This window comes from Dermacentor silvarum, chromosome 7, assembly GCF_013339745.2.
Source record: "Dermacentor silvarum isolate Dsil-2018 chromosome 7, BIME_Dsil_1.4, whole genome shotgun sequence".
In the NCBI taxonomy this organism is placed as follows: domain Eukaryota; kingdom Metazoa; phylum Arthropoda; class Arachnida; order Ixodida; family Ixodidae; genus Dermacentor; species Dermacentor silvarum.
This window is the reverse complement of record NC_051160.1, coordinates 36,522,947-36,535,226: the sequence shown is the minus strand read 5'-3', so window position 1 is coordinate 36,535,226 and position 12,280 is coordinate 36,522,947. Positions and strand designations below refer to the sequence as shown.

The 12,280-nt window shown below is 51.8% G+C and overlaps 1 protein-coding gene across 2 annotated transcripts in view; it reads right to left on the bottom strand.

The window, feature by feature from the left end:
* Positions 1-467: 467 nt before the first annotated feature.
* Positions 468-12,280, bottom strand: part of LOC119459458 (uncharacterized) — a 34,835-nt gene continuing 23,022 nt past the window's right edge. For both annotated transcript variants that reach the window (XM_049670528.1, XM_049670529.1), the window contains one exon: positions 468-651. In XM_049670528.1, coding sequence (XP_049526485.1) covers positions 508-651 — 144 coding nt within the window. In that variant the 3' untranslated portion in view covers positions 468-507. The remainder of the gene's footprint in view (positions 652-12,280) is intronic.

The following is a 12,280-nucleotide window of genomic DNA, read 5'->3' as shown; positions in this document are numbered from 1 at the left end:
TGTTAATGGAGGCATACAAGGGGCTTATGAAATGTCTGCGAGGCGTCTTCACGCTGTATCCTAATTTGGCGGTGCAATAAACTGGCTTCAAACACACAAAGTTGCGACGGAATGGTCGGAAATTTTTTTCAAACTGTGTGTAAACGTCTGGAAAACGTCCTTTTACGCTATGAGGGGATGACCGAGTTATCTTGCTCATTTTGTCAAGAAATCTCTTAGGCCGTAAATAGATGTAGGTGTACGCAGTAGGGAAGCCATCCTGCAAGAAACAAAAGAAAAAAAAAACTCGAAAAAACTCCGTTCGCTTCCCTTTCCTCTCAATTCACGTAGAACGTAACGAACGACAACGTTGAAGTATTATTGGCCGACAGACTCCTTCCTGCAGAGATAAACAAGCCGTCGGCGTGCTTACAATATAGCTAGACCTTGTTGAATGAAGAGGCCGGAAGACTAGATGAAAGGTGTTGCAAAAAATTGCGTTTATTATCTCTGCGTTGGTCCACCCGTTCAACTTTTCAAAGCTCTCTTCATATCTTCAAGCAGGTAGAACGGGTCTCCGTAGCCGCACCCTTTTGTAATATCCGCCATGTGTACATTGTAGACGAGCAACGCGAAGCGAGGCCATCTTGTAATATTCATTATGTAGTTCACCTGCATATAAGCGCGTGCAAGAGTCGTTAGAAAATAGTTTGAAGGCGAATCATGATCTTGTAGACGTCGATGAGAGACAATGCCATCCTCCCGAGTAGCAGTCGGGAATGGGGTGTATAATAAGCACGGTCGCTGGATAAAAAAGAAAGAAAAGAAAAAAAAGTGGGCAGCTTGAACTAGTGGTTCTAGGCTTGAGTAAACAGTGGAGCTGGTTATCGACGTAGATTCTTACAAGTTTTACTAGGCTTGGCTAAGTTTTGCTAGGAAATGCTACGTGCCGCTAGGCACGGTATTCCGAATCGGCTCGCCCCCGACGCGCACATTCTCGCTTGGCCGCGCAACCCGCTTCAAGATGAGCGGCTTCTTCGGGTGTCCAGATCTTCTTTGCTCGTCCTATGTCAAGACTACATGTAATCGCCACAGAGTCAACGAGAGTTCTGCCGCCATCGCGGCGGCTCCGAGCTTTTATCTCCCGACGACGTCACGACTAAGCTCCGCGTCCACACTTGCCGGGCCCAGCTAGACAAAGCCCACACAGCCCGCGAACCGTGCTGGCACGCAATGACGGCACGGTTTTTGGCTCGGTCTTCCCGGCGGATGGAGGGTGTTTTGGCGGGAGCCGGAGTGCTTGTGAAGTCACGTGATCCTTCGGTGGGCGCGCGGTCTCAGTGTGGCTAAGCGAAGCATGTGCATGGTAGCTGGGAAGGGCGGCGCGAAGAGCTTGGCGACGCGATGGAATCTAGGCGAAGCTGGAGAGCTGGAGAGTTTTTCCAGGTGGTTGCTAGGTGACGCGAAGTGACGTCATGGCTAGACGGAGCAGTTGCGTGGTCGTAGCACCTGGCGCGGCGCCGAAGGAGCGTTGCCGAAGCTAGGCGAAGCGAGGCGCAGCTGTGCCAAGCGGTGGCTAGGCAACGCGGAGTCACATCATCGCCAGGCTCAATTTCTGGTCTATGCTACGCGGCGAAACGAAGAGCTTAAACCGTTCCGCTGTTAAAAATGTGGCAGTTTCGCGCGAAAGGCGAAGCATCAATTGCGATAATAAATTTACTAGTACAGAGCTATACGTAGTGTGTAAGTATTTTTATCGGCTGCATAAACTTGGACACATTCAGTCACTAACTGAATTAACAAGCATGGTGTCAGCGCACACAAGGTAACATGAATAGATCTCACTTGATGACCGCAGGCAACCACTGTCAAAACGCTAGCGTGAGCAAACGTGGCAGCAGCAGGGAGCGAAGGTTCGTGCGGTCTATCGCTTCAACGGAAACTGAGCGGCGAAAGCACAGCGCATACAAAGGTAGGATCCATGTAGGAGCCTTGTTGCAGATCGCTTTCAAGATGCGGTGCGCGCGACCGCCCGCCGCCGCGCAAAGTACAAGTACGCAGTTGCTCGCAGAGCAGAAGCCGCACCCCTCACTCGAGCGCTGCCTTCCCGCTTTCCTCCTTTCGCCTGCAAGATTCCAGTTCCCCTTGCGCCCGGTCGCAAGGTATGCATTTGGTGCCGCATATAAACGTCGCCTCCCCTGCCTCCGTCCCTCCTTCCCACTCCCATGGCCTTTCGCACGACGGAAGATATCGCGTTCGCTCTACGTGAAATCGGGCGCTCCTCACGCGCTTTCACTCGCACATACAGCATATGGCGACGATTTTATCGCCGTTGGACTACGAAACCTCACGGCGACGATGACGGTGGCGGCGTTTTTCACTCCAGCGTTTTTGACAGTGGTTGTCTGCGGTCATCGAGTGGGATTTATTCATTTTACGTGTGCGCGCTGACACCATGCTTGTTAATTAATTTATAATAATATTAATAATATAGCCTTTATTTGTGTCCCGTAAAAATACATGACACGGGAGATCTGCAGTAAAAGCTGTCATGAATGACAGCTTGACAGAGCCGCAGGCAGCAGTTACGTACACGCAGCAGTTACGCAATGACAAAAAAGGCGTATAATACATGGTCACGTTTGAAGTTACACTTCCCGAGCGTGCAATGTAAGATACGCTCGGGAAGCGAATGTGTCCAAGTTTATGCAGCTGATAAAACTTCTATCCCTACTCTGTATAGTTCTCTAGTAATTGCTATCGCAATTGATGCTTTGCCTTTCGGGTGAAACTGGGGCTTTTTTGCTACGCCGTTCCCAGGCAACAGTCCTTGACTGGTGGCGCCACGGCGGATCCGGCAGTCTTCGATGCACGCGGCAGGCCGCACTTCAACGGAACTGTTCCTAGTCGAGCGCGCACCGTCGGTGATGGCGCCGTCACGCAGGAACAGACCCGGAGAGGTCACGTGACCCACTAGCCAGTAGGAGAGGAGCCGCCCATACGAAGCGCGCGCCGGAGAGGAGGAGGAGAGGCACCGGGATTTATTAGCAGGTGCTTGCAGCGCACGCTCTTCGCACGATCGCTGTTAAAAGAAACACACGTGACAATCGCAGAAAAAGAACGACCACGGCTCCGCTATTTCAACAGATTTCACTTCGTGGAAGTGACTGCATTTTTAACAGCGAAGCTGTTTAGGCCAGCCGTAATTTGTTGTGCGTAGCCGTGGTAGCCATGGCAACCCGAAGGAAAGGGAGGAGGAGGAGACCGCGTGCAAGCGCACGCGTTCTCCTCCTCGCCATCTCCTCTCCTCTCTTCTCTCCGCGGCGCGCTGAGCCAGGAAAAAAAATGACAGCAGATCCACGAGGTGAATGCTGATGAGTGGGCGAAGCTCCGGAGGGAATCATCGGATCTCCCGCTTAAGGGGACGCTAGCACAAACGCGTTAGAAACGTGCAGTACTCTCTAGTAAGGGGGAGCGGCCACAGCGTCTTACGCAGCCATTTACACATGCCGGAACGTGCACCGCGTTTGCCGACGCCATCACATGACTGCTGAGAGAGTATACCCCCGTATTATTAAACGCTCTTCGACTTGAACTTGCCACCGCTTTGGGCAGCGCGTTCGAAACGCGTTGAAGGTAAGGTGGAGAGGCCACAGCGTCTTACACCAGCTTCTTACACGGGCCGTAACGCGCTAGCACAAACGCGTTAGAAACGCGCTAGAAACGCGGCCTTTCGTTAATGTTGGGTATTTATAGCCATCGTGGTGCGTTTGTCCATGTCCGCTTCGTGGCGTAGTGGGCTAACGCCGCGCGCTCGGAAGCGAGGGGTCCCTGGTTCGATTCCGCGCTACGGACACAACTTCGGAATTTTTTTCTCATTTTTCTCAGACTGGTTACACACTACTACTACTACTACGACGACGGGGACGGAACGGGTGCCGCCATAAGGAGCTTCGCCCCTAAAAAGGCGAAAGCTTGCACTAGGCCGCGCAAAGCTCAAGACACAGCGAAGCTGGCCGATTGTTATCGAGCGGCTAGCCTCCAACGCGTTCGACGTCGACAAGCAGCAGCGTCCATGGCTCTGTGCCAACCTTGGTTAACCTGCCTGCGTTCGTGGCATGCCAGGAACGTTGTCGCTCGTAGGCGCCGACGCGTCCAGTGACGTCACGCGAAATGTCGCCAACGCGTTCGGCGTCGACAAGCGACAGCATTCTTGGCACTGTACCAAACTTGGTTAGCCTGCCTGCGTTTGTGGCATGCCAGGAGCGCTGTCGCTCGTAGGCGCCCACGCGTCCAGCGCTCGTCACGCGAAATGTCGCAAAACGGAAGGTACTTCCGAAAATGATCGCTCGAGAATACCTTCCTGCATGCGTAGTTAAGATAAACCAAGTTAAGACCTAGCAGCAACCAAGTTCATACCTAGCAGTAGCAGCCAGTAAGCTTCGCTGTGCCTAAGATTTGCGCGACCGAGTGAAAACATGCCTGATTTTTTAACAGCCGCGTTGTTTAAGCTCTTGGTTTGGACGCGTAGTGTTTACAAAAAATGAGTCTTGTGATGACGTCACCACGCGTTGCCTAGCAACCACCTCGCGGAGCGTCGTGTGCTTGCCTCCTCTCCATACCGTGCACAAGTTGCCTTGACATGCGACGTTAAGGACAGGAAAGGAGAGCATGCGCGCGTCACGCACTATGCTCGGGAGAGAGAAAGAGAATGAAAAGTTGTCGTAGGTTCACCTGAAAGGCGAAGCATCAATTGCGATAAAAATTTGTAGAGAGCTATACGGAGTAGTGATAGTAGCTTTATCAGCTGTATAAACTTGTACATGCAGCAGCGCCGGCAACACGCAGAACTGTTGTCGACACCGTCGGCGTTTTACCCGCGTTCGCACTAAATGCGTGCGGCGTTGGTGACTGTTGCCGGAGCCTCTGATATAAATAGGCACTTGGTGCCGCAGCTAAACGTCGCCTCCCTTCTCTCTTCCTCCCCTCCCCCCCCCCGGCCTTTCACGCGTCGGAAGAAGGCGCGTTTGCTCTCATATATGGCGATTGTAAAGGAGGAAAGATACGCCTACTTCTGCAGCCCTTAAGGGAGCACGGCGCAGAACGCGCGTTTGTTCTCCCCCATGGGTTCACTCCCCGTGAAAGCGCGCGTCCCTCGCGCCCTTTCATTCGCACATACAGCGTTCGGCGGTGCGCGGCGACGATTTCATCTCCATTGACGTCATACGGAACCTTACGGCGACGGCGACGACGACGACGCTGACGGCAGAAATCTGCTTTGAAGTGTCCATATAATTGCTATCGCAATAAAATGAGAGCGAGAGAGAGAGAGAAATAAATTGTAGCAGCACGAACGCGGCAACGCGCAGAGCTGCTGCCGACGCCATCCCCGTTTAGGCGCTTTCGCACCGAACGCGCGCGGTGTCCATTGACTGCAGCCGGCGCCTCTGGCGGTGGCTCGGCACATTTCGACCAGCCACGCCCCGTCAAGTGTGGAGGCGCAGCTTGGCCGTTACGTCACCGGGGAGATAAAGCTCGGAGCCGCCGCGACGGCGACAGAGCTCTCGTTGACTCTCTGGCGAGTACATGTAGCCTTGACATGGGATGACCAAAGAGGAACCCAGCACCCGAAGAAGCCGCTCATCTTGAAGCGCGTCGCGCGGCCAAGCGAGAATATGCACGTCAGCGGCGAGCCGATTCGGAATACCACGCCAACCAGCACTTAGCATTTCCTAGCAAAACTTAGCCAAACCTAGTAAAACCTGGAAAAAGCTAGGTCGATCACCAGCTCCACTGTTTACTCCAGCCTTGCACCACTAGTGCAAGCTGCCCACATTTTTTATCCAGCGGCCATGGTATCAGACACAGAATTTGCCCTGAGGACAACAGCGTCGCAAAAGACCGCATGTGCGTTTTTTGACAGAGGCGTAGTGCCTCCACGAAGCCGTGTCAAAACGCTAGCTGTCAGGAGGGAAGCCCTGGTACCAAATCGCTCTTCGAGATCGGCGAAAATATTTAGACTGCACAATCTCCGTGATCTGCCCACAAACGCGGCTAGAAATGCATTATCTCCGTGATCGGCCCACGAACGCGGCTACAAACATGCCAGATAAGGTAAAAAGGGCGGGGGTGGGGGAAAGGGGTTTATCTTGCGAATAAACACACTCTCTGAAAAGAGTTATCCATGATTTGGACGCTAGAATGTTAAAAAGACATAAAATGCTTCACATAGCTATGTGACTATACTAAAACATATGATACAAATGTGGCGTGTCTCTTGGACGCGGTGCACGTTAGTGAACTTCAACTAGAAAGCCGCAGATGCTAGGCGCCTTGCTGAAACAGCTGTAATGGTGCTGTTGTCAATGGTGATTGAGAATTTCTAATGCCATCGCTTTTGAATCTGGGTGGGGACCAATAATAACCGCGTGTGTACCTGCGTGCTTGCGTGCGAGTGTGCGTGCTGGTTGTGATGTCGATTGAAGAGTAGCACTCGCGCGGGTCCGACCTGAACCACCACCGAGGCCGCACGTAGGGTCCTTTTCAACGTAGCCATCCGTTAGCCGTGTGGCGGCTGTTCTGGTAGTTGGAGTTCGTTTTCTCGCCGAAGACGAACACTGTCGGTGTCCTCGCTGCTAGGGTTGGCAATATCGATTGATGATTAATCGATTAAATGTATCCTGCAAAACGCTTCATTTCACTGTTTTGCGCTTTATCTCCTTGTTCGGGGCTCAACGGCTTGCGCGTGACCAGGACACGTCGTTCGGGAGACGTCGTACGGATATTCTGGATGCCTTTCTGCTTGCGCATTCAGACGGTAGCCTTGATGTCGACTGCTTCCGGCAGCTAATTGAACTGTCGTGTGCTTTCTTTCTCGACCTCTGCCTTGTCGTCGTTCACAATGAGCTGACGCTGCACCCGGGCCTCGGTCTGCAGCTTCGGTTGTTGTACGCGCTGTGTTGACATTCTGGCGTTCACGCTGACGTTCGCCTGCTTACCGCGTGGACAGCCTGGATATCCTGGTGTAGTTCTGGCGGTGATCAGTCCTGATCCAATGTCGGCGCGGGAACGAAGACGAAAAGGAGCCCGGCTGATGGCGTGACGGATCTTTTCACGGTATTCGAGGGCCTCTGTAAATTGGGCTACGTGTTCGTCGTCATCGCTCATGAGCTCTTTGATATATATATATATATATATATATATATATATATATATATATATATATATATATATATAATGTGTGTGTGTGTCTTGGTTAACACACCAACCGTAGTTTTGGGAAGACAGTAAATACTGGTTCTGCGTAGTAGTATATGCTGATAAAGGAGTTCACTATATAGAGGACACTATATATATATATATATATATATATATATATATATATAGTATGAGCATGACCCATGCCTGATTCTTCATCTCTACACATCATCATCACTTGTACAAATTCCTCATCTGTATTTATAATCATCAGCCGCCCAGCCTGTTCTTCGTCGTAGCTCAAGCTCGGCTGGAATACACGGTTCCTTATAAGTGGTGGAGAGGCTGGGTGTGGGCGCTAATCAAGTACGAGATTGCCTCTGCATCACGTGTAACGTGTTCCGACGACCCCTGCGCTCGACATGCGCCAACATATGCCGACGTCGCGGCTCTCCCTCCGGTCACTGCGGCCCCTCTACCAACGGACCACAATGTGCCTGTGGCTTCATTGCCGCCACCAGTTCGCGTACAGCCTTACCGCTCCTCTCCTATTCCTGCTCGACCGATTTGCTACTATTGCGGCTACCGCAGGCATACCTCCTGGTTCTGTCCACGGCGTCAACAAGATGACCAACGTGGTTATACACCCGAAGGGCGAAGAGGCGTCCGTCCAGCAACGGGCTACCAGAGAACCTCATACCGCTCTTCCTTTCACCGATCACCCTCTCCTCCGTACCCTACTAACACGCCTCTCAATTCTCGACAATCTCGCCGCATGTCGCCTTCTCCACGTCATCGTTCCGTATACCTTCTCCGACCTGCTTCTCATCTCTCCAACGTCCACTCGAAAAACTTCCCGATGCAGTTTTAGGAGGGGAAACTGCAGCCACCGGACAGCCTACAATTCCCACAGAGCAACCGTCGAACTTCTTGTCAGTGTTTGCGGAAGGTGCGCCCATCGAAGCTCTTATTGACACAGGTGCCGCCATTTCGATTATTCGCGCAGACTTTTGTTCCCGCCTGCGGAAAGTGATGACGCCTTACTTCGGCCCGTCTCTTCGTGCAGAGACCAACGCCGTTCTTCGTCCCATCGCGCAATGTACAGTTCGAGTATTCATTGACGGAATACGTCATCACATTGTTTTTGTTGTGTTTTCCGAGTGTTCTTACGAAATTATTTTAGGATGGAATTTCTTGTCTTCGGCGTTCGCTGCTTTCTCTTGTCGTGAGCGACTCATACACCTGAATGCCACCGGTTACTCTCTTCCTGATTATGAAGAACGAATGCGCCTCGTCACCTCCTCCCATTATATTCTTTGGCCATCTATATGAGTGTCAATTCCAGTGACATTCGGGATGCCGAGGTTCTCATTCTTCCCTACGGTCATACGCTATCTTGAGCAATTCTGATTACTCCTGGCCTTATTCGCTTCTCTCATGGCTCTGCATTCCTCAGCGCATTCAAGCAAACTGCCGAACCTCGACTGCTACCCCGTGGATCACGTGTCACTTGCGCTGTTGATCCACAGCCTATAATACAGTTGTTGCCCTTTCGACTGTGCTACCAGCGTCAACGTCATCGCCACTCACCGCCTCTCCCACACCGCTGTTGGCAACTATAAGCCCAGCCCTGACCGCTGCCCAGAGTCGCGCTCTGCTCGCACTATTAGAAAAACACCGTTCCGTGCCCCACATCAATTCACGAAGGCTGCCACTCTGGTCAATTCACGAGCCCTCGGTATGACGGCTGCCGCGACTCATCACATACACAATGACGGCTCCTGTATTGTTCACCGGTAGTCATATCTCGTGTCTCATAAGGAGCGCGAAATCATTGAGGAAAATGTATCGGACATGCTTCGACGGAATATCATACGACCTTCCTCGAGCCCCTGGCCCTCTCCAGTTGTTCTAATGCAGAAGCAAGACGGTTCAGTGCGTTTTTGTGTCGATTACCGTACCCTGAATAAAATCACGCGCGAGGATGTATACCCTTTGCCACGGATCGACGACGCACCAGATTCTTTACAGGGTGCCGAACATTTTTCTAGTCTTGATCTTAGATCCGGCTACTGGCGTCACGGTGTCAGAGTCCGACAAGGCGAAAACCGCTTTTGCCACCCCAGATGGGGTATACGAGTTTAATGTGATGCCGTTTGGGCTCTGCAATGCGCCTTCCACCTTCGAACGCAGAATAGATAATGTCATGCGCGGTTTAAAATGGAAGAGCTGTCTTTGCTATCTCGACGACATCGTCGTGTTTTCAACCAGGTTCCTAAAACAGCTGCAGCGTCTTGAGCAAGTGCGGACCTGGCTCGCAAACACTGGCCTACAGCTCAACACGAAAAAATGTACTTCCGAAAGAAGGCATTCGACCAGACCCTGAGAAACTATCCGCTGTCCGTATAACACCTAGAGGGTAAACTGAAGCCACCGTCTATGCGAGTTTCTTAAAGGGCTGCCGTGCTCTCATGGGAATGACGGGATATGTCTCTGCGAGGCTTGTGTTGGCTGGTGTTGTACGAGGCTTCGTCTGAAACGTGGATATGGCTACACTAATAACGCGCTCTTAAAATAAAATCTACATAAAAAGCTTTCATTCACCCATATTACATCTCTCAATAAAGTTTGCTCACCTACAATGCAGCATCAAGCGAAGAAAAGCAAGAGCAGACGACAAGTTGTTCCAAAGCGAGCGAGAATCTTTTCGTCTGCCCTCCAGCTTTAGCGGCCAGCTGATACTTTTTACGTTTCATAGAATTGTGCATCCAATAGTATGTCCTCAAAATTAAACAAAAGATGTTTTTGTGTAATAATAAAGCTAAAGCAGTTTTTTACGTCCTGTTTTAGCAGGAAATGAATCATTGTGACCGACGGAACGGTGCTAGCCAGGCGCGTCTTCAAGGCGTTCTGGCTCTCTAAGAACGATGCCAATGCGAATCCACAATATACCGGCATTCCCTTGCACACCAAAGTGCAGCAGCGCCGCATTTCCCTCTAGGTTTTATAGTGTGAAACTCTACGGTGAGTTTCCTCGTCCTCTGCGCCAAGAAGACCTGCGCAGTTTTCTCGCACTGGCTTCGTACTTCCGGCGCTTCATACGCAACTTCGCTGCGCTTGCGTCTCCGCTCCACCAACTTCTCTCAAATAACACTTCCTTCGTTTGGTCCGCCGAATGTGAAAGTGCATTTCTGACACTCAAGCAGGCCCTGACGTCCAGCCCGGTACTGTGCCGCTTTGACCAAAGTGCAGCTACTATAATTCACACTGACGCCAGCAGTCATGGCCTTGGTGCTGTTCTCCTGCAACGTCACACCCAGGCGCGGATCCAGGGGGGATGTCCGGATGTCCTGACCCCCCCCCCTCGGATTTCTGTATCGCCCCCTCGCTGATAGGGGGATGGCCCTGTCAAAAAAAATATGGCCACCAGCATTCTTCAAAATTATTTTTCGTGAGTACCAGTGGTATCAGCCATGTATAAGTAAAGGTAGCTCGCTCACAAGCTTAGTTGTACTCCGTAGGGGTGTGGTGTCGCGAAGTTGCCGTAGTTAATTTTTCTCATGAACACCTTTTACCTCCTGGCGCCGGCCGTGCCTTACTCGTCCCGTCGGTGGCGTCGAATGAACGAGGGGACGTCCCTTTTGCCAAGTACGCCGATGTCCGCGCGAGCGCCTTCGCGCCTGATCAACTTAGTTCCCCATTGGGGTGTCATCGGTTGCCTCATTTGCTGTCATCGGTTCCGTGATCAACCTGCTTAATGAAAGAGATCTCTCGCTGAAGTGTTCATATTGTTACGCCGTGTCACTGCCAGTGAAAAGTGAGGGAAGCGAGGGAGGAGAAAACGCCGTTCGTAATTGGAGGGTGTCCGATCGGAGTACTCAAGTGACCGCAGTGTACCTTGACATTCATCGACGTCTGCTACATTCACTGATGGCTGCCATGGGGCCGGAGCGGCTGGCGTTCGCGCGCGTGCGGTCTCTCTTGCATAGCCGTCCTGAACGCCGCTGGGGCAAAGCCGCTGGGGCAATGAGAGACTTGCTGACATCGAAGCAATTCTTCTCGTACAATCTGACGTATTGTCGACGAGAGGTCATTAGGCGACACAGTGTCGACACTAGCCACTGTTGGCACGTTTGACAGACGGCCAAATTTCGGAGCTATCCGTCGCATCTTCAGCGTTTCAAATGTGCGATAGTGCTGCATCACGTCAGACACGGAGTTCAGGTTTTCTTTGCCAATCAAGAAATTATATACGTCTTCGGCTATCCCCTTCAGAACGTGTCCAACCTTGTCCTCTTCAGTCATCCTAGGGTTCACTATCTTGCACAGCTTCAAAATTTCTTCGATATATGTGGTACATCTCTGCCCTGGAGGCTGTGCCCTCTGAGCCAATGTCTGCTCCGCTTGCTTCTTGTTCGCGTTAGAATCGCCGAAGCACTTCTGTACTTCCTCAACAAAACGATCCCAAGTGATGAACATGTCCTCGTGGTTTTCATACCACATGAGAGCAGTGTTTGTCAGTGAAAATACAACATAGCTAAGCTGCGCTGCCGAGTCCCAGCCGTTGCTTCTGCTCACCCGCTTATAGTTCTTGAGCCACTCGTCAACGTCCTCCCCTGAGGTCCCGCCAAAGTTTGGCGGCACTCGGTAGTACGGCCAGGGACCCGTAGGAGCCGTAGGAGTTGCCCCCGATGCATCAGAGGTCGGGAGTTGGGACATCATCTCGATCGGCGAAGGCGGAAGTCCGGCAAGGCGGCGGCTGCGGCGAAGACCAGGGAGTAGAGCTTCCGTCGTTGGGTTCGTATTACCCAGCACCGTATATAAATAATAACAACTAACAGCTAAACTAAGAACTACGCATAGGCAACTTTTTTTTAACTGTAGCACTCATTGTGATCACAGTTACACGTTGACAATATCCAGTACGAGCACAGTACCGTTCGTACGCTACAAGTTTTTCATTGTAACTTCGCAGTTTTATTGTCGTACATTAAGCATAGGAGGCTCAGGCCCACCGGATCCGTTTATCTGAGTGGGCGTCCTCGCGGAGCGGGGCGAAGCCACGAGCAGGGGCTGCGAAATGGGGGAGCGTGACGTCAGCGGC